The sequence below is a fragment of the Mastigoproctus giganteus genome, chromosome 13, assembly GCF_048544385.1.
Source record: "Mastigoproctus giganteus isolate SK-2022 chromosome 13, ASM4854438v1, whole genome shotgun sequence".
Taxonomy (NCBI): Eukaryota; Metazoa; Arthropoda; class Arachnida; order Uropygi; family Thelyphonidae; genus Mastigoproctus; species Mastigoproctus giganteus.
In genome coordinates, this window is record NC_143587.1 from 74,593,562 (window position 1) to 74,617,361 (window position 23,800).

General features: G+C 38.1%; 1 protein-coding gene across 2 annotated transcripts in view; it reads right to left on the bottom strand.

Moving 5' to 3' along the window:
* LOC150076170 (exportin-T-like) overlaps positions 1–23,800 on the bottom strand; it is a 408,083-nt gene that overhangs the window by 39,786 nt on the left and 344,497 nt on the right. For both annotated transcript variants that reach the window (XM_090387100.1, XM_090387099.1), the window contains exon 24: positions 9,115–9,230. In XM_090387100.1, coding sequence (XP_090243226.1) covers positions 9,115–9,230 — 116 coding nt within the window. The remainder of the gene's footprint in view (positions 1–9,114; positions 9,231–23,800) is intronic.

Genomic DNA, 23,800 nt, shown 5'->3' on the forward strand with positions numbered 1-23,800 from the left:
AGAGAAGCTGAGAACTACACAGCGAAGGATGGAACGAATTATATTGGGAATCAGACTGTTAAATAGATAAGAAGAGAAACACATGGATTAGGCAGCAAACTCAAGTAAAGGACATTCTTATCAAAACTAAAGAACTGAAATGGTCTTGGGCAGGACACATAGCTCGAAGACATGATGACAGATGGACTAAGAAAATAACAGAATGGTACCCAAGAGGAGTTAGAAGAAAACCTGAAAGACAAAGGTGGAGATGGATAGATGAAATTCATGAGTTTGTGGGTAGTAAATGGATGGCCATTGCACAAAACAGAAGGAACTGAAAAGTTGCTGGAGAGGCCTTCATCCTGCAGTGGATTGAAAATGGCTGATGATGATAATTTCCTAACAAAAATGAAACATCTTTATAATTAAACTTGAGAAGGACATTATGTCTAATAAAAGACACATTACCACAATATTGGTATGAAAATGACAAATTGATACAAACAGACACCAACCAGTCCCAATAAGTAATGACATTAGTCAGTGTTATTTAGTTATTGTTAAAGTATCTTTTTATTAAACTTATTACATAACTCTGTCATCACCATTCTAATTTTTTGTACCTAGTGAATGTAAAAGTAGCTATGACAGTACAAATTGTCCTTGCAAACTATCAGCATTCCGTTCATTATTTTCTTCCATGCTGTCTTCTTTCTTGCTAGATCTTTAGCTCAAGATAAAGTGAGCTCTCTTCTCTCTAATGCCTTCTTGATAGCATCAATTCACTCTGATAATCATATTTTTACCATATTCATTAATATTTGAAATGAACCCAAAACAAAATACCATGGTAAAATATTAACAAACAGAATTTGCTGAACAGATATTTTCAACTATCAAGTGTGCAGATACCAGCTATCTCATATCATATAAGTTCATGAAATCTTGTCCACACAAAAATTTAGTGTTCAATTCAGTGGCAGTCATAGTGTCAGTACCAAAGGACAATTTCTATTTCGCTGTCCCCACAAAAAACTGAAATATTTACTGATTACAGTTCTGAAGATACGTGAGGTAATGTAATCATGACAGTGATGCTGAGGAAGTGTAATACACAGGGTTAAATGATGTTGTTGCTCCATCTATCATGGATGTACAGTTACAATGTGTTTGCACATGCTGCTAAATTGTTGTTACCGGTTTTTTAGAAGTATCAACAACTTAGACCATACTTCTCCATTGTGTACTATTCTTCTCACACTAACTGTAATTGAACAGACCAACCATATATGACTAAAACTTCATTAGGATAAATTAAAATAAAATAGGATAAAATGTTGATGTAAAAATAAAAATGCACTGACAACTGTAGAGTTAGAAGTGATAAAAATAAAATACATAAAATTAAAAATACACAAAAATATAATCCTAGCTTTCAAAGGTGACCTCCTTTGTCAAGAGTGAAACTTTGTCACAGTATATCCTTAAATAACATCATTAGAATCAAGACTCATGGCACATGTTACTGCAAGAGCATGGACATTATCCTCCACTCCTCTAATAATGCCATCAGGGGATAGAGGGAGTCTGTATTTACCCCCTCTTTGAGATCATAATTCTTAGATGGGATGTACAGTTCTGTCTGGCATGTTCCCATGCCATTTCTGGTCTTCATGCATGTGTGAAGGATAATGCTCGCGCTCCTATGGTAACTCCACCATGAGCCTGCTGATGTTATTTAAGGATATACTGTGACAGTAAAATTCCACTGCTGATAAAGGAGGTGATCACCTTTGAAAGTTATTGCATTGTTTTATCACTAAAAATAACCAGCTTGGCTGAAAAATTAAAAGAAATGGATAACAGGACTGAAAAAAATATTTTTTTTTTAATAAAAAATATATCAAAATATGCTGGCACATCATAATATATATTTTAAAAATAGAGCACAGTGATCAGAAAAAATGACAAATTAGGCTGAAAAAAAAAAAAACCTAATATAAATAACTCAAGTTAACAAAAAATAACTAACACTTTTCATAATAAAGGCATTTCATTTTTGTAGTATTTAGCATGGACTGAATTAGGAAAAAAAAATAATAAAAAATACTGATAAAAACTCTTCTGCTTCATTATAATTTTATGAAAACAGAGTGTATCAATTATCAAACTGATCAGTCAGGTTGAAAAAAAAAACTAAATTGTTTTTATAAGATTATTTTATCACAGCATAGAGGTTTGATAAAAAAAAAAATTCTAATAAAAACTCTGCTGGTGTATTTAAATTTTTTTTTTTTTAAATTAACAAGGTGTTCTATAATTAACAAAAGCAACCATTTTAGGATTAAAAAATACTTGCCACAATGATATTTATACTTTATTTTTGCAATATATGTAGTGTCAACCAGAAAAAATATCACAGAGAAATTTCCATACACAGCTATAATATTATAGTGTACTAAAAATGGGGCGTGTAGAGAAGTGGACATTAAGTTTATTTAAAGCTATTACATTTATTTGATTATAATTGTGTCCTAATGTACGTTTACAATGTCTGCATTATTAATTTATATAGGTTGAAATGCAAAAATCAACAAGTGTGACAACTAATTAGGTTACAAAGCAAAAACACTACCAGGACTACAAAACATATTTCAGAATTTCACTGCACAGTATTATTAACCACGATAAAAAAAAAATAAAATAATAATAATAAAAAAAAGTTAATGTATGGCCACGTTATAAGCTTTTAAAATGGAGGTGTATTAGCTACCCCAAGCAACCACTCATAAAATGAAAAGTTTAGTGTCTAACAAGTAATTATGAATTGTAAATTAATGCCTTTTAACGAGCAACTATGTGATTGAACAGAATCTTTTTCTGGAGATCAGGGACATGCTACATTACTATAAATAACTAAACATACATACTCATAGCATTTTTGATTAATATTAGTTTGGAAAAAATAATGTTGATATCATTAAAAAATATTGAAAACACTGTTGTTTTCAATATTTATTAATGATATTGATGGAGTTAAATGTCTAAATTTTCAGATGATTATATAGGGCACTTAATGAGAGTAATCAGGTAATACTATTGCAACAAGATTTAGAAAAAATAGACAAATGGGCTAAGATGTGGCAATGAAATTTAACATTGCTAAATGCAAGGTTCTGCATATGATTTTTTTTTTTTTTTGATTTGGTAGTTGTTGGCGCATCGGCTTCTGTGGCCATATTGCACCTCCCAAGGTTTTTGCAGTACTTTGATCCAAGCCCGAGGCCGGAATCGAACCCGCGACCTTTGGGTTGCCGGGCAGGTACTTTACCCACTCGGCTAGCCCGGTCGGCCTTCTGCATATGGGTAACAGTAATCCCAGAATAATATCAAATGTGAGGTACCACACTCAGATTAGTGGAAAACAAAGAAGACCTGTGGTAAACATGCAGTCAGACAAAGTTCTCTGAGCAGTGCTAGGGAAGCTCATGGGGTTCTGGCAATGATATACAGGAATTTTTCCGGCAGGGATAAGGAGGTGATTATTGCATTGTATAAAGCAATGGTTAGACCACATCGTGAGTAATACATACAGGTCTGAATGCCTCATTTTAGGAAGGATGTGGATCTGCATTTTCATGGAAGAACAGCAATGAGATTAGTGAAAAGGTACTCTTACCAAGAAAGACCAGTTCTGCAACTCTTCAATTTGGTTTGGAAATAGTCACCAGTATGGAGATCTGATTGAGGTGTTTAAGACTATGAATGGAATTGAGTAAACTAAATGGTCACTGACAGCATCCTTACTCTTACTCAGACAACATATGAGGGTGTGAGGAAGGATGGTCGCAGGATAGATGTGCAGAAATATTCTTTCCATCAGTAGATAGGTAATGTTGGAATAAGCTTTTTCCAACTGGTGTTGTGGAAGTGGGTAGTTTTAATAACTTTAAGGAAGAACCAGATAAATTATTAGAGGGGCTGGACTGGTGATGTGGGAAATGTTTTTTTTCCTAATGCTGTATAACTGTATAAGCTTGCTTCCTTGCATCATTTGCCACTAAATTTTAGAATAAATATGGGGAAGTGTCACTCATAAGTGTTAGCCAAAGGAAGTATTTTCATGGAAAACTGTGAACTGGCACTTTAAGAGGTTTTGCTTCTTCGCATGCACCATTACTTTGCAATTTGCATATAAATTAATTACCTATGTATTAGTAGTAGTAGTGGCATGTGATGCAAGAAAGCAAGTGTATGAGCTTATGCAGCATCAACCAAAAAAAAAAAAAAATCACACCATTCCCTCCAAATGCCTGTCCAGTTCCTCCTAAATTTATTTAACCTATCAACTTCCACGACAGATGGAAGTTTGTTCCAGCAATTAATCACCCGCTGACTAAAGGCAAATTTCCCGCACATCTATTCTACATCTGTCTTTTCTTAATTTGAATTTATGCCCCCTTAGGTTCGTAATCTGAAGGATCCCATCAGAATGGAAGGATCCCATCAGAATTCAGCGTGCTCAACCCATTCAAGGCCTTATACACCTCAATCAGATCACTGCACAGGTGCCTAGTCTCCAACCACTGCAATTTGCAGAACTTTAGCCTCTCTTGGTAAGAGGATCCCTTCATTCCCCTGACCAATCTTGCTGCCCTTCTCTGTATACGTTCAAGCAAATCTACATCCTTCCTAAAATGAGGCCTCCAGACCTGTACGCAGTACTCAAGGCATGGCCTGACCATTGCCTTATACAGAGGGACAATCACCTCCTTTTCCCTGCTAGCAAAATTCCTATATATCATTGACAAAACCCCATGACCTGCCCTGGCAGGTCATATAAGAAAACTTCATATCTGACTGCACAATTACTCCCAGGTCTTTTTCATTTTCTACCACCTTAAGTGTAGTACCAAACAGTTGCACTTTTCTCTCGGGTTACTTCTACCTATATGCAGTACTTTGCATTTGTCAAGGTTAAACTTCAGTTGCCACTTCTTAGCCCATCTGCCCAAATTATCTAGATCCTGTTGCAGTAGCACACTGCCATTACTGTCATTAACAACCCTGCCAACCTTTGTATCATCTGCAAACTTCGACACTAAGCCTGATATATAACTTCATCAATATCATTGATAAATATACAAAACAACAGTTTGTTGTTGTTGTTTGGTTTTTAGGAGCATTAACAACTAAGGCCATATTGCTCCGGGATATGCGGTGGTCATTCCCTGACCTTTCCGCATCCTCCGTATTTGGTGACAAAACAACAGTGGACCCAACACTGAACCCTGTGGGACTCCACTAATAACATTAGTCCACGAAGAGCAGCACCCATTGATTACCACTCTCTGTCTTCTCCCACTCAATCATCCTTTTATCCATTGTAGCAACTTACCCCTAATACCATTCTGCTCCAATTTGTACAATAGTTTTCCATGCGCAACAGTGTCAAAAGCTTTCCTGAAATCCAATTATATGATATCAAAATTATTTTTTGCATCCAGTTCCTTTGTAACCACATCATAATATCCTATCAAATTTATCAGACAAGACTTTCCCTTAACAAACCCATGCTGTGTCTGAATTATTGCTGCAGTCTTATCTAGATGATCCTGCAATGCATCTTTAACCAGTGACTCCATTATTTTTCCGTTTTCAAATTTTCGATTGAGCAAATATGCTCAATCGTTGAGAGATATATCTCCGATATTAAGTTGCTCAGGCTCAATCCAATCAAATTTTTGGCAAACCAAAAATTTGTTTGTACACTTTGTCTCGAAAGGTGACATAGTTGGCCTCAACTAACAGTTTAATTAAGTGAAAATTTTCCTTAATAGGAAGCTTCGTATAATTAATCGGTATCGAGTTATTATTTAACATATCCTAAATAATATCTAATGTGTATTCAACGTTTACATTTGTATATAATGAGGTAACATCTAGTGAGAATAAACTGTCATTATCGCCAAGTGTACAATCCTTAAGGTTATTAAATAATGTATTGTAGTTCTTAATCCCAAATTGTATCGCCTGTCTAATTTTTTTTTTTTTTTTTTTTATGTAAACCCCAAACACGACAGGTGTTAGAACCTATAGTACTTAGTACCGTGCTTGGGTTGAATGGTTTTATAATGCAGTTATAAATGCTATACACATGTGTGGCTAAGGATGAAAATGCTGAGTTTCTGTAGGAAACAATAGGTCAAATAGTCAATAGGTAATTTTACCTGACCGAAAAGTCCAGGAATATTGCATGTTCTGGCCTTCAATTCCTTTAACTGAGCCGTAGTAATGTAGTCATTTTTTCGACATGTGGTTACCGTTTTATTGTATTGATTGACTAAATAGTGCTGGGTCTACTTCAAGATAAGTGGAGGTATCTGAAACAACTGATTCTAACGTATTAATATAATCAGGTTTATCGAGTATTACCACTTTATCTGCCCTCTGTATAATAATGTCTTTATTTTCCCGAAGTTCACGTAAAGCTGGACTGTCATGTGTATTCAATTCAAAATACAATTTAGGAAGTTGCGTTTCTTTTATGTTATTCACAACTTGGCTAACTTTTTGAATAAATAAATCTTTTTGTGGAACATTACGAAGTCCAAATTCAATATCAATTATGCACTGTTTTTTAGGTAGTTTTCAAGATGGTAAATTATAATTTAATCCTTTGGATAAAAGTGAAATCTGGTCCTGCGATAGGTATAGGAGGAAAGATTTGTAACCTGTCGGTTCGTTGAATGCTGGGCGGGGGGGGGGGGGGGGGGGGTGTCCGTGAACTAGCTGACGTATTCTGTGGTAGCAAGTTGTGTGTATGCGGGGGGGCATCACCCAACTTGTATGCACTTGGCCGCAAGCCCGCAACAATGTGTTAGAATTCGCATGAACGCGTCTTGATCCTCCCGATAATGTTTGTAATTTATTAACGTGTCTGTTTTTTTTTTAAAATTGTGGCCAGGCCAATACGGAAATTACACACTATACTGAACAATCGCTCAGTCCTTTCCTCATTCGCAACACAAATTATTGACCTGGTATACAACATTTCTTGTGGTGATTGTGACTCGTCTTATCAAGGTTCGCTGTGTTTTCCTTTGAATATTTGTGTTAATCAACAAGCGGCCTCAGTTCGGGCTTCTCGCTCAGCAGCGTCAGAATTAGCCTTTCACGCTGTTAACGAAAAATACTTTTTTATTTAACGAGGCCAAAATACTTAGTGTCCAACGTAATTATACGTGACTATTAATTGCAGAAACCGTAGAAATTAAATTACACAAAAATTCTGTTAATGTTCGTCAGCCATATCTCATCTCTGATTCGTTGGCTTTTACGCGCATGCACGAAGACAAATAATCCCTATTTAAGTTTCTTACTCACCCCTATTCGGTAATTTTCATTCCTGTGATCAAGACATACGGTGGAAAAGCGTTGTCAGCTTCAGGAAGGAAAATCGTTTTGCCATTTTTTTTCGTTAAATTGATTTTTAATTGTGTTAAATTGAGTTTTATTGTGTTAAATTGATTTTTAATTATTTTTTAAACTATTTGTTACTCTAATGTAATTTTTTTGATTTTTTCGTTTTAATTTCTGGAGAGTATCATACGGAAGTGTTCTACATACTATACTGAGGTAAACTTCTCTTATTATTTTACAAATATTGATATCAGTGTAGAACATATTGAGTATTACAGCTCTGGTTCATACTATATAATACAACAATGAATGACAGTGAGCAACAGTAATATCAATAAACAGTAGATATAAAAATAGAGTAATCTACTCTTATTGTAAAGATTGTTGCTTTTCAGCAAACATTTACTGAAATGGAAGATATGTTGTCAAAGCTAAATGAAATTCAGCAGCTAAATTGCTGTATGTTAAACATCCTTTTTGTTGATATGTAACTGCAAAATATTTCTTAAATGCAGAAATTCCATTCCATTTGGATGATGATGGAAAAAAAAAAAAGTTTTCACTGCACTGTAAAGGAGCAAAATATCCTGAATTTAACTGAAGCAGATCTAGTGATTAGCATTGGTAATTAGCTATAAAGGGATATTTGCTGCAGTTCAGTTAATTTTTACTTTTGTGCAAATACCCCACAGATACCTACCAACTGTAACTAGAGATTCATCTGATAAACTGTTATAAATTTCTTTTTTAAAAAATGAGGAAATCAGTGTGAGTGTGATTTATCTGAAGCATTCTTATTTTAATGGAGCAGTTGGCAGAAATAATGTTGCAATAGCTGACAACAAAACAAATGAGCGAAGGTAAAGAAACCATGAGAACCATGGCAAACTTTGGTCAACTTACCGGACAAACTGGTTTCCCGCTACTGCAGTTTCTCCCCACATTCTCAGTATGTGTTATCGGTAGTGGTAGTAGAAGTTGATAACAATGTACTGATTAGTTTTTTCTCATTATTAAAAGCAGATTATTGGAGTTTTTGAGCGTAATGTCTTCGTGGCTGAAATGTACACCCTACAGACTGCCTCAGTCTTAGGCTGTTTATACCCACCCCTCCTTCCTGCTGTTTTAAAATAGGAAAAAAACTCCTAAGACAATAATCTGCTTTTAATAATGAGAAAAAACTAATCAGTACATCGTTATTGACTTCTACTGCAACTACTGATAACATGCACCGTCTGTTTACAGAGAATGCAGGGAGAAACTGTGGGAGTGGGAAACCAATTTTTGTCCGGTAAGTTGCCCGAAGTTTGCTGTGGTGCTTGTATTGGCTTTCTAAATAAATGGTTTTTTATTGCTGTTATTTTAATATGAGGTCTAAAACTGCATTATTATTAATAAAAGATTGTTGAGGAATTAATTTCTATAATAAAAAATAACCCAGCAGTAAAAAAGTATAATTTATATGAACTTCAAAAGCACTATTCAAATTTGATCCAGCAGAAGTAATTCAGGAGTTAATAATTATGCTTAAAAAAAAAAAAAACAGACAAACATACAAACAGCAATATTTTAGTCATATGCAAAAGCACTTTTTTGTTTTTTACCCTTTATAACTTTAAAATTACAATCCACTTAAGAAGTGCTTTGATTTGTGTTTACCTACATTTACAAAAATAACATATCAAATGTTTAAAAATAACTAAAACTTACAAGAATAGTCTGTGCATCTGATAAGTCAAATGTTTCTTTTAGAGGAGCCATGAAACAGGCAGGCACAATGGATTTGTACATAAATTCAACAAATCCAGCTATGGTATCTTGGCCACCTAATAATTTTAAATACAGTTATCAACAAAAAATTGTGATAGTATATGCAGTTTTAAGGAAGAAATAGGACAGATAAATGAATTGTCTACAGAATAAAAGTTAAAAATGAGAAATATATACAATAGTTTGCATATATTTCTTCTCAAGGGACACTGATTTGGAACTTCTAATAATGAATGGATATTTGTTTTGTAAAAGTCAACAAAATACCTCTTCAGGTTTTGCCTCCCTGATATTTAAAAGTGAGTGCACTCGATCTATTATAACACTTTTTTTCCCTCTTTTTTTTTTTTTTTTTTTTTTTAAGTTCATTTTTAAGAAATGTGGTCAGACTAATTTTTTTTTAGTCTGACAGTAAAATGTTTAATTTATACATTACTAATGTCAAAAAACTGTTTCCAACCATATGAATTATGGGAAGATATAAATGGTGAACATGGTATATTCTCTCATATGAAAATTCTTAAACTCAATTTTTCTCAAAATTTTTATAAAAAGGCATTTTCCTTCCACTTCCCTGCACCTTTAAATATAAATTTAACTCTAAGATATAATCTATGAAGCTCACATTATGCTTTTATATAGTAGTCTCTCACCAACTACAGGAGATACTTTCCTGAAAAGTACACGTGGCAAAACAGCAGTTGGTTTCCCGGGAAACAGGAAAAAAGATACATACGCCAATAAAATAATTGAGAGGTTGGAATCATTTTACAATTTATGCAACATTAAATCTATCAAGTTCTTTTATTATCTGTTCCAATGGCATAATTTTCACTGCTTTTACTTTCATCACTTATTGAATGTAGAAGTCAGACATAAAAAGCAAAATAAAATTTAATTTATAACAAACATGATAATCTTCAAAGCATTACAAAAACAAATCCAAAAAACATCTGGATAAAGTAAATGAGTAAAAAAATCAAAAATCTAGAAAAGTGGCACCCAAATTCAACTACATAAATGACAAGCATATGTAATGACCAGTGCATCGTTGAGCCCCATGATTTCCAGGAAACAGGAGCAACAGTTATTGTTGTTCCTTTGTTTAGAGAGACTGGATTGATAAAAAACACAAACTGTTGATTATAAAATTTTGGCATACAGAGATATAAAATGTGTTCAAATCTGCAGTTGAAAAGGGATTACTGTACATTTGTTTCATATTTTACTCATTTGTACATTGATTATAAATGAGTGGCAATAGAGCCATCTGGTTTTGACAGAGATGGGCAAAAGTTGCGGCCAATAGCTTTGGCAAGAGACCAGAATGCTTGACTACCATTTGGATAAGAAGCAAGTTTCCTACTCTAGATGGAAGCTTATTTAGAAGACCTTTATGTCTAACATGATCAAATGCCTTTGAAATGTCAGGAAAAACTGCTTGAATGTCACTAAACTTTTCCACTGAATTTGTCCATAGATGAGTAACATAAATCAATATATCACAGGTGGATCGAAACCGACAGAATTCATACTGGTATATGTTGATCAGATGGTAGGTTTCTAGACAGTTTTGGATGCTAACCAATTGTGATATGCAAAATTCTTATCATTGAACAGCCTTAGCACACATTGGAAAACCGAGGTTAAGATAAAGGATGAGATTTTAAGGTGGAATGCAGAATAAAGGATTTCATTCTTACAAGAATAATTTCACTGACTCGAGCTGAGCAAACATTGATATCAGATTTAAAACAATAATCTAACCAAGGAAAAGAAAAATAGAAATCTTGCAGTTCATCCCACTTTGCATTCTTGTAATGCCAACCTCGAATGTTCATTCGAGGTTGAGAATGGTCACAAGAAAAAGGTTCCATTGGAGAACAGACTATCACCTGACCAGGGGTCGGCAACCTGCGGCTCTTTGAACATGTAACTGTGGCTCTAACTTTTAGCCCACATGAAACATAATTTGAAATGGAGTTAGAATACTTAAAAATCAAGGACATGTGGAGTGCAAGACTAAAATGCCTTAAAACTGAAATTGAGGATTTGTAAAGGCAAAAGGATGCCCTTGCAATTCTACACAAATGGACGGCGATAGATGAGTTGACAAGAGCAAATTTTGTTTGATGCATGGAGTAGCTTACTGGACAAGTATATAAATTTGAAAATATTTGTGTTTGGACTTCTTTCAGTTTTTGGTTCAACGTACTTCTGTGGGAAAATATTTTTGAACATGAACTATATTAAAAATAAATCAAGAAACCGAACAATGAGAGTATCTCAGCATGTTTAAAGATGAAAATTAAGGCATACTCGGCTGATGTTGAGAGACTCACTCAAAAGTTCAGCAGCAGAAGTCACATTAATCTGTACCTAATTGGATGTTTGTCACGTTTTTTCAGTATTAATAAATAATATTTCAATATACATTTTTTTAATAAAACACCTTCCCACTCTATTCCATTTCTTAAAACTTTCTCCCCCACTCCAGCTTGAGCTGAGTGCGGCTCTGGATTCTCTCCCTTTTTAAAATTAGATCAAAAATGGCTCTTCACACAAAAAAAGGTTGCTGATCCTTGACTTAGACTGTACTTGGAAGGGTTGTTTGTGAGAAAAAGATCAAGGGTGTTGGCTGTGTGATTAGGATTTACAAAAGCCTCAGCATCTTGACCAGCTGGGTATATATGACTAGAAAACGGAAGCCAGCTGGAATTATGAACATTAAAATCACTAGGGAAAATTACCCTACTATTAGAAAAGTTGGACTGGAGAAAGTCAAGTTTCAAAGAAAGGAAGTCAAAGAGTTCCAAGTGATTAGTGGAGCTGAGAGGAACAACAGAGGCAACAGATGAATATGACACAATGGGATAGAGAGAGGAGACCATGCCTAAAAAAAAAGACTGAGCTTCTTGAAAGGGCCCAAAGACAGGAAACCCATAGGGTGAGATCTGCAAAGGGCATTTCTATGAGGGAACACACTTCAATTATGTGGGCTACAGAGCTTGCCAACAAAACACCTTAGATGGAACCTAATAAGAACCTGAGAAGAAATAGTAAAATGAATAAAAATTAAAATTTCACTGTTATGATTCCAGAAGTAGGAGTCATAAATTCAAATTACAGGGAAAGAGGTTTAGTTTGGATCGTAGGAAGTTTTGTTTTAGCCAGTAGGTTGTTGATTATTGGAACAAGTTAATTTCACAGGTTACGTATGACTTTCCCATCCCCATTACACAACATCATCATCAGCCATTTTCAATCCTGGCAGCTTGGAAAAATTTGAAAATCAGTTGAACTAACCAGCTCGGTATTCCACAAGTGTAAGACCTTCCATTTTGTTGGATTAAAATATAGCTGCCACTTTTCTGACGATTCTTGAAATCTGTCCAAGTCATCCTGAAGGAGCAATGTTTAGCGTAGATCATTACTCACTCTCCTAATCTTTACATCTGCAAACTTTGACATCACATCCACTAACCCCTCGTTCATGTCATTTATGAAAATCAGAAACAACAATGGTCCAAAAACCAATCCTTGAGGACCCCAGTTCGGACATTACACCAAAAATGAAGAATCCACTAATCACAACCTTCTTCCTCTCACCCTGCAGTCACCTTGTGCTCCATCTAAGGATTTTCCCAGTGATTCCAACATGTTCCAGCTTATGCAGTAAACCCCTCATGCAGAACTGAGTCAAATACTTTGCTAAAATGCAAGTAAATAAGGTCAACACAATGGCACTTCTCTAATTCAAAGAAATCTCTTATAAGCCTAGTGACAGTATTGTCTCCAATTCAAGGAAATCTCTCCTCATAATTAACGTCAATGGCCCAATGCACTCTGTTGGTGCCTTCCTACCTATAGCCTCAGAATTTCAATATTGCTAATTTCATGCTGCCCAGTTTCATTCATTTGGTTACTTCTCACTAGGAAGTCTTTCATCTGTAACATCAGCTTGGTTATGTATGACTTTCCCATCCCCATTACACATCATCATCAGCCATTTTCAATCTACTGCAAGATGAAGACCTCTCCAGCAACTTTCCAGTTCCTTCTGTTCTGTGCAATGGCCATCCATTTACTACCCACGAGCTCGTAAATTTCATCTGTCCTTTTCCGCCGTCGTCTTCCAGGTTTTCTTTTAGCTCCTCTTGGGTACTATTCTGTTATTTTTTTTTAGTCCATCTTTCATCATGTCTTCGAGCTATGTGTTCTGCCCAAGTCCACTTCAGTTCTTTAGTTTTGATAAGAATGTCCTTTATTTGCATTTGCTGCCCTAATCCACGTGTTTCTCTTCTTATCTAACAGTCTGATTCCCAATATAATTTGTTCCATTCTTCCATTCCATTACACAACAGTGTGATCTGATTTTTCTTTGCATTCACATATGTGAACACCATTCTACATTCTTTGCTTTCTTAGCCAGTGATTTCTCATACTCAGCCTAACTTTTTGTGCATTACTATTACAGATAGGTGCCTATGGGAAATTCTTAAAACAATAAGCAATGTAGTTTTTACTAGCTTCAGTACTTGTTATCACTTTGTAAATTTGCCATTCCATCTTTTTCTGCTCGATCAAACTGGTTAGCTAATTATTCCATCTTGGCCCTCTACTCATGTTATATTTTCTTAATGGCATACATGCTTTCTTAGCTTCTGTGACTACAGCTTTAAGGTTATATCATAAATATGTATTCATGATCTGAATACTGTACATATTTATTCACTCCAATTTATAGAGGCCATGCAGCACTTTAAGGCATCATAATCTCCTTTCATGATATTAAAATCTATTCCTCTACCTCTAACATGTTAGCTGCCACTTATATTTGAGAGAATGTATTTCATATGTCTTTAATGTAACTTGTAATATTTTTCCAAGATTTTGATTGGATATATTATTCTTCAGTAAGTATTTTAAAGAATCAAGTGTTTTTTTTTCTTTCACAAAAGAAAGTGTCATGTTTGGTGTTACCAGCACAGGAAACACGCTTTGCTGAATACTTGTTCAATAACATCATTCAGGTAAGTAACAATCGATTCTTCAAACAGGCCTGGTGGGGGGGGGGGGATATATACTTACTGCGATTGAACACACCTACCAAATATGACCAAAGCTTTATTAAAATAAAAATAAAATAAAATACAATGAAGACTATAGTGCTAAAAGTCATAAAACAAATTAAAAGCATGTGGCTACTTTCAAAGTTGACCCTCCTTTATCAACAGTGGCACTTTACTTTTACGGAACATTATTAGCATTAGTAGAGGCATACGATGCAAGAAAGCAAGCTTATGCAGCATTAGCCAAAAAAAAAAAAGAAACCCTCCCATTTCACCTCTCCATTCATTCCAAATGCCTGTCCAGATCAGCCTTATATTTATTTAGGCTATCAACTTCCACAACAAAAGATGGAAGTCTGTTCCACCAATCAACTACCCACTGGCTAAAGGCAAATTTCCGCACATCTATTCTAACTCTGTCTTTCCTCAATTTGAATCGGTCTCCCTCAGGTTCTTAATATGAGTAAGAGGAAGAATCCAATCAGCATTCAGCTTGCTCAACCCATTCAAGGCCTTATACACCTCAATCAGATCGCCTCGCAGTTGCCTACTCTCCAGGTGCTACAATTTGCAGAACTTAAGCCTTTCTTGGTAAGAGCACCCTTTGTTCCCCCTCAACAATCTTGCTGCCCTTCTTTGTACTCATTCTAGCAACTCTACATCCTTCCTAAAATGAGGCCTCCAGACCTGTACACAGTACTATAGGTGTGGCCTGACCATTGCCTTGTATAACGAGATAATCACCTCCCTGTCTCTGCTAGCAAAATTCCTATCATTGCTAAGACTCCAGTGACCTGCCCTGGCAGCCCCTCTGCACTTTTCAGCAAACTTCCTATTTGACTGGACAATTACCCTCGGATCCTTTTCATTCTCCACTACCCTGAGTGTAGTGCTTCAGTATGTTTCTCTTGGGTTATTGCTACCCATATGAAGTACTTTGCATTTGTCAATGTTAAACTTCAGTTGCCACTTTTCAGCCCATTTGCCCAACCTATCTAGATCCGGTTGAAGCAACATACTATCTTTACTGTCGTTAACATTCCTTTGAATTATCTGCAAACTTGGACATGATATAAACCCGATATACCTTCATCAATATCATTGATAAATATACAAAACAACAATGGGCCAAACACCGAACCCTGGGGAACTTCACTAATAACATTTGTCCACGAAAAACAGTGTCCACTGATTACCACTCTGTCATCTCTCACTCAACCATCCCTTTATCCATTGTAGAAACTTATCCTTAATGCCATACCTCTCCAATTTGTACAGCAGTCTTCTATGCGCAACAGTATCAAAAGCTTTCCTCAAATCCAAGTATATGATATCAAAATTATTTTTGGCATTCAGTTCCTTTGTGACTACATTATAGTATCCAATCAAATTGGTCAGACAAGACCTCCCTTTAACAAACCCATGCTGTGTCTTAACTATTACTGCAATATTGTCTAGATCAGGGGTGGCCAACGAGTCGATAGCGGATTTAATTTTGGTCGATCACGACGAATTTTAAACATACAGCCATCCCTCGATTTGTGCACCTTGTGCAAAGTAATTTTTGAGATGGTAGATTGCAGCACATTTTGAAGGAAAAAAGTAGATCGCATCACAAATTAAGTAGGCCACTCCTGGTCTAGATGATCCTGCAATGCTTCTTTAACCAGTGATCCCATTATTTTCCCTGGAACACAAGTTAAACTAACAAGTCTATAGTTACCCGTGTTACCTTTTGAATCCCCATTGTGAATTGGTGATACATTTGCACACCTTCAGCCCATGGGGACCTCCCTGGAGTCAAAGGAAGCTCTCATAATTATGGCTAAGGGTTTGCTTACTTCCTTTGCTGACTCCTTTAATATAACTGGATAGATCCCGTCCACCCTAGGTGTCTTTTTTATGTTTAACTTTACAATTTCTCCTCCACTTTGCTCTCAGTTATTACAAAAACACTTAGCTCCCTGTTAAGATTTTGATAAACTTCTGGCACTACCCTCATTGAATAGCTCTTCATGTGTGAATGTAGATGCAAAATACTCATTTAGCTTATCAGCTACCTCAGCATGATCATCAATAGTCAGCCCATCTATGTTAAGTGGTCCAATCTGATTCATCCCTTTCCTTCTAGAGTTTACATAAGTAAAGAACTCTTTGCTGTTTTTCTTTGCATCCTTTCCCAAGGATTTCTCGTAATCTGCCTTTGCCTGTCTAACCTCCTTTGTGACTTGATTACAGACTAGTTTATATCTGCCATAGGCTTCTATGTCAGTTGATACTTTATATGCATTCCATACATTTTTCTTCTCTGCCACATGCCTCATTAGTTCATCTAACATCCATTTAGGCCTAAACCTTGAACAGTATTTCTTATTTGGAATGAAAAGCCTAGTAGCCTCCAAACTAAGTCCCTGAAGGCTTCCCATTTAGAATTCAATGTTGGTAACATCATCAGTTGATCCCACTGTACAGAATTTAAAAACTGTCTGAGACCCCTGTAGTCACCTTTACGAAAGCAAAAGCCCTTCCCTTTAGCTGTGATGGTAGTTACATCCTGAAGTAATTCCCACATCAGTACATTGTGATCACTGTCACCCAATGGTTCCTTTATCTGCAGATTCTTAATGCATGAATAATCACTGCTGATAATCAGATCAAGAGCACTACTCCCTCTGGTTGCCTCTCGAAAATGTTGCTGTAGAAAACAGTCATCCAATAAATCCACAGAATTCTTGCTAGTGTGCAAGTGACCAATCCACAAGTTCCAGTCAATATCTGGAAAGTTAAAATCCCCCATTATAAGACATTCTGATTTATTGGCCCACTCTTTATTTCTTTGTGAAAATGCTCATTTTACTCATCAGATTCATTAGGTCTATAACACACACACCTACTCTCATTTTTCCTTTCCCGGTGCTTATGTTACACCAAACAGACTCAACATTGCATTGTCTACCAACATCAATTGGATGCACTTCCTTAGATTTTATGTGTTTCTTAACTAACAGCATAATCCATCCTCCCTTCCTGTCCTGTCTATCCTTTCTGTACACACTACTACTGTACTCCCCAAATTCAAATTCTGCACTGCTTATATCCGTGTGGCACCAAGTCTCTAATATCCCAACAATATCTGCCTTTGATGTCTTGACTAGCACTTCAAGCTCATCAAATTTATTAACTATACTCCTAGCATTGGTGTACATGCAAGTATACATGCACTTGTTTCTACTTTTAGTTACCCTAACACAGTCCCCCATGTATTTATTTGTTCCACTATGACTCCCAGCAGTCCTGGAAATCTGCCTTGTCTTGCTTTCCGGCTGCTGCTCATAAGATAGTATGTTAATTACTGAAGAATATGGTAAAAATTAAAAATACTTATCCCTTTACAGCAGCCAAAAATCCACCGAAAAATTCATCCTTAAACAACACCAGCAGAATCATGGCTTGCAGCATATGTTACTACAGGAGTATGGGGAATTATCCTCCACATGTGCAGGGAGACCAGAAATGGCCTGGGAGTGGGCTAGGTGGAACTGGTCACCCCATCCAAAAATTATGGTCTCAAAGAAGGGGTGATTTGTTTGTTTGTTTGTTTGGGTTTTTTTGGCGCATTAGCAACTACGGCTATAATGCGCCAAGACTAGGTAATATTTAAAAAAAAAATTTTTTTTTTTTTTTTTAAATTCTCGGTGGCCTAATTAGTAAGGCCACCATGTCCAGATATATAATAACAAAGATATACAAAATAAATCAATAAAGACGTAACAATAACATAAATTAAATACAATTAAAAACTTTTATTGATTTAAAATAGCTAAAAACAGCAGACACGTCATTGTCGGATAAAATCTGACTGAGTGTATACGGCTCAGTCAGATGGTTAAAAGCGGTAAAACGGATATTGCTAAAATCTGGACAGTCAATTAAAAGGTGTCTAATCGTTAAAATTGTGCCACAGGACACACACATAGGAGGGTCATCAGCCCTTAGCAAAAAAGAATGAGTCAAATGACTATGTCCTATGCGGGTCCGGGCAAGAACAACTTCCTCCTTACGATTCCTGCGCAGACTAGACTGCCACGGTTCAATTACAGGCTTTATACAATATAGTTTATTGCCAGTCTGTCCATTCCACGAGTCCTGCCATTGGGAGTGTATGTTTTGGTGTATTATTTGCCTGTAGTCTGTATAGGGGACTGACAGGCAGCGGTTATTATTGGGAATTGCTGATTTGGCTGCGGAGTCAGGCAAATCATTTCCCCTAATCCCAATGTGGCTGGGAATCCAGCAGAAGCGGATATCGTATTCACGTTCATGGAGGAAGTGAATCTTCTGCTGAATACTAGACAGAACTGGATGAGGATTATACCTCACAGATATCAAAGCCTGTAACACGCTGAGAGAATCGGAATATAAAATGAACCGTTGGTATTGGCATTCACTAATGTGATCCAAGGCTAACTCTACAGCATGCAGCTCTGAAGTAAATATACTGCATTCAGAGGGAATCTGCTCCGATGTAGTGCTGTCTGTAAAGACAGCAGACTTCGAGCCATCTGTGTAAACTGGCGCGAAGTCAGAATGTTCAGCTCGGTGTGCTGAAAGAAGCTGCAGATAGACCGACGGTGGAGTGACCGACTTTCCCCAATTTCTAAGGGACAAGTCACATGCCGGGACACGAGCATGCCAGGGTGGAAAGGGTTGCTTTGGTGTTTGGGCAACCTTGTCTACCTTGATATTAAGTTCTTTGAGTAGCTCTTGGAGACGAATACCAAAAGGACGATTGGCAGTCTTACGGGTATTGTATAAATTTTCCCATCGTGGCTCAAAAACGAATGGCCACGTAGGATGGTCTGGCAGGGATTTCAGTTTTAAAGCATACTTTAAAGACAACTGCTTAAGTTGAAGCGATAACGGTGGTTCGTTTGCTTCGACGTATAAGCTCTGGACAGGAGATGTGCGATATGCTCCAGTAGCAATACGTAGGGCCTGATGATGGACGGGGTCCAGCCACCGCAGGACACTGTCTCTGGCTGAGGAATATACCTGGGACCCATAATCTAGTTTGGATTGCACAAGTGCACGGTAAAGCCGAAGAAGGGTACATCGGTCTGCTCCCCAAGATGTAGAGGAGAGCGAGCGAAGAATATTAAGCCCACGTGTGCACTTTGTGCGGAGTTGACGAATATGATCCAAAAAGGTTAGTTTTTTATCGAATATGAGTCCCAAGAATTTTGTGTTTGCTGCTACTGGAATAGCATTTTGTCCGAGCCTTAATTCAGGTTCAGGATGAAGATTACGCTTGCGACAAAAGTGTGCGCAAATGGTCTTCTCCGGCGAGAACCTGAAGCCATTAGCTAGTGCCCAGGAATTCAGACTATCGATGGCTTTCTGCAGTTGTCTTTCAATAACCCTCATGTTGCATGACTGACAAAAAATGCTAAAGTCATCAACATAGAGGGCACTGTTTACAGTCGGAGGAAGTTGTTCTGTGATGGAATTTATTTTGATGGCAAAAAGCGTGACACTTAATACTGATCCTTGTGGTACTCCCTCCTCTTGGCTAAAGGAGCGAGAGAGTGAGGATCCCACACGAACTTGGAACGATCGATTGGCTAAAAAGGTTTGAATAAAAAAGGGGAGATGCTCACTAAGGCCTAGGCTATGTAAATCTTTTAAAATGCCAAATCTCCAAGTTGTGTCATGCGCTTTTTCCATGTCAAAGAACACCGACACCAAGTGTTCGCGTTTTAGGAAAGCATCCCGGATGGATGCTTCCAATCTAATAAGATGGTCCAAAGTGGACTGGTTCCTTCGGAAGCCGCACTGGATGTTGGAGAGAAGGTCATTTGATTCGAGATACCATATTAAACGAGAATTAACCATTCTCTCCAGGATTTTGCACAGACAGCTAGTCAGAGCAATAGGACGATAGTTGGTGGTGACTTTTGGATCCTTTCCTGGCTTAGGGAAGGCAAGAACGATTGCCTTTCGCCAGGAGTCCGGAAACTGCCCTTCAGTAAAGATTCTGTTATACAGAAGGAGCAGACAATCCATAGATTTTGGTGAAAGATGTTTAATCATTTCATAATGGATGCCATCTGGTCCAACAGCACTTGCTTTGGAAAGAGTGAGGGCTCTTTTCAGTTCCTCTATAGTGAATGCCCCGTTGTAGGGATAGAGGCCCTTGGACTTAAAATTAAGTGCTTGTTTTTCCAGTTTATGTTTCAGGATCAGGAACTCTGGGGAATACGAGGATGTTGCGGAGATGTTAGAGAATGTTACCCCAAGAGAATTGGCTATTGCAGTTGGATCTGCAATAGCGCATCCATTATAATCTAGGATTGAAGAAGGGTGGGATGTATATTTTCCCTTCATTTTCCGGATTTTATCCCAGACTACCTTAGAGTTGGTAGACTGGTTAATAGATGATGTAAAACGGATACACAATTCCTTTCGACTCTGACGGCGGATGTATCGTGCTTTGGCTCGTGCACGTTTAAAGGCTATAAGGTTGGTCGTGGTGGGATATCGGCGGAATATCCCCCACGCTTTGTTTTGAGCCTTTTTTGCTGCTGTGCATTGTGAATTCCACCAAGGTTTAGGAAATGGTGGAAACCGGGTAGATGTTTTTGGAACAGCATTCGCAGCTGCTTGGACAGTATTTTCTGTGATGTACTTAACTGCATCATTGATAGGCTCTTGACTGACTGTGCTAAGATCAAAATTTGCCTGATGTTGGAAGGCAGTCCAGTCAGCCTGATCAATCTTCCACCATGGTAACCTGAAGGGAAGACATGGTCTCCCGCTGTGTAACGAGGTTATCACAGGGAAGCGATCGCTTCAGTATGGATTCTCCTCCACTTCCCAAGTGAGTGAAGGGAGTAGAGAAGAGGAGCAGATAGAGAGATCAATGGCAGAAAAAGTACGGGTAGGCATGTGGAAGAAGGTGTTTGTTCCAGTATTTAGAAGGGAAAGGTCATTGTCATTGAGCATACGCTCTATGACTCGTCCCCTTCTGTTGATGTTAGCACTACCCCACAGGGTGTGATGTCCGTTAAAATCCCCGAGAAGTAAGAAAGGGGGAGGCAGCTGCGTTAGAAGATCATCAAGGTCTGCCTGGGAGATGTCAGTCCCAGGTGGCAAATAAATGGAGCACACAGTTAATAAAAATCCCACTGAAAGGCAAATTGCAACAGCCTCTATGCTGGTTGTAATTAGCAAGGGCTGCACTGGGGTCTGGTTACCCACAAGGATAGCCACTCCCCCATGTACAGAGCCATCCGCAATTCTATCCTTTCGAAAAACTGTGATGTTGTGCATGGTGGGATCATCATTTGCCTTTAGATATGTCTCGTGCAAGCAAAAGCAAACTGGCTCGTGCTTTTGCAGGAGGGCCTTGATGTCATCAATATTTCGCCGGAATCCACGACAATTCCATTGTAGGAATTTAGCCATTATTTTGGCTTGGTGGGTCCATCAGGCGGCTTCCGAGGTGCTGAGGGCTTACTTTTATCAGTCTTGGATTTATCTTTTTTGGGGAAGAATGGATGCTGTCCTTTGTCCATTTCCTCCTCCGCACAGAGTTCCAAGACTGAATCTTCGGGTACCTCCTTCTGCTCGACATCCATCTTTTCTTGGGCACTAGGGGGGACTTCCCCTTTCTTATTCTTTTCTTTCATAATTACCTTTGTCACTTGTGGAGCATTAGGAGGTACCGATATAGGAGTGGCAGCTGATTGGTCCTTTTGTGCAGGTTTTTGAGAACTTAAGAGATACTGCGTGATGGGAGTGAAAGACTCCTTTGGAGGAATGGTCATGTCCATCTGAGTTCCGACGGAACATCTCCCTGCTACCTTCTGGGCGTAGGTAGGTTTGTTGATATTCAGGGGTTTGACCGATTTCCTTGCCTCCTGGTATGATATATTTAGCTCTGCCTTCAGCCGTTGAATTTCTTTTTCTTCTTTCCACCTCTGGCATGCTCGTGAATAGGCCGGGTGTTCGCCTTCACAGTTAATACAGGTGGGTTTTGCGGCTGAACATGCTGTTGTTTCGTGGTCCTTTGCACCGCATCGAGCGCATGCAAGGACTCCACGGCAGGCCATTTGAGAATGTCCATACTTCTGGCATTTAAAGCACCGTAAAGGGTTCGGAATGTACGGATGCACTGAACAGTTGATGTATCCAGCTTTAATCTCGTCAGGAGGTTTAGGAGAGTTAAAAGTCAGGATAACGCTCCTGGTTTTAAGAATTTTTCCATCCCTTCGCGCAGTGATTCTCTTGATGGCAATGACTCCCTGTGGTTTTAATTCGGAGCAGATTTCCTCCTCGGTTACGTCGAGAAGGTCCCACCCCGAAATGACACCTCTCGATGAATTGAGTGTTCTGTGTGGTGTCACTGTTATAGGGATTCCTCCGATTGATGTTCGGAGTAGATGTTCCGATTGCCTGTCATTTTTAGTTTCAATTAAAAGGTCTCCAGAACGAAGCCTTTTAACTGATTTGGGTGAACCTGCTAACCCATCTAACCCTTTTTGAATAAAAAAAAGGGCGACATTTTACCAATCGGTGTCTCATTGGTAGAATGCATGATTAAGAACCTTGGGACTGGCCCTGATGGTAATTCGGTTTGCTGCCTCTTTTTAGCAATAATGCTATCTGTATCTGTGTCAATGTTTTCAGATAGAGACCGGGTTGGGGCCCCTGAAGAAATAAGTTTATCAGGATTCATATAGTTTTTTAAATGGTTCAGTGCCCGGGCTCCCCACCCACCACGGAGCCCAAAGGGACGCCCACTACCCGGCATGCAATAAATGCGCTTGGGAGTGGATCGCCAGGGCTACCCAGACACTATACCCGCACCGCCGCCAGCCTGAATCCTGTCCCTCGGACCGTGAGGGTAGGGGCATGGCATTGACACGGTTGACCCTCGCAGGCGAGCCTACTAGCTGATTGATCCTAGCCGGGCCTTCCAGGACCTCCCGTCTTGTCGAAGCAGGGGCCAAAGTTGTGTATTGAAGCTGGGCCCCTCAACCACCAGGATCCCCCTTTCCGAATTTCCACGGGTCGCAGCGCACGGCAAACACGCCGGATTCCATTGATGTAAGCCTGGAACCTGGGCTGTGGATCACAGTGATGCTAGCCTGGAAGTCCAGCAGCGTCACTGGGAGGTCCCCTCACCACGTACAGGTGCCCACGTCGAGGGGAAGAAGGGGTGAATACAGTCTCCTATCTCTACTGATAGTATTATATTTCTGAAGAGCAAATCAAATTGGTGAGACAGAATACAGGTTTAAAAATTGTATAGGGGAACATACTAGAGCAGTAGAGACCACAGACTATGGGAAATTACTGTGGCTGAGCAATTTTTCTGGGAGAACTATTAAATTTCTCCAGGCAATGCTGTCATTATGAATTGATGATATATTGTTCGATATTTCATAGATAGGATACCATGGGCTTTCCTGGCTTTCTGTTTACACTGCTCAAAAAAATTTATATCTGCCTATATTGTAACTCCCAGATCCTTTTATTCCTCTACTAATTTT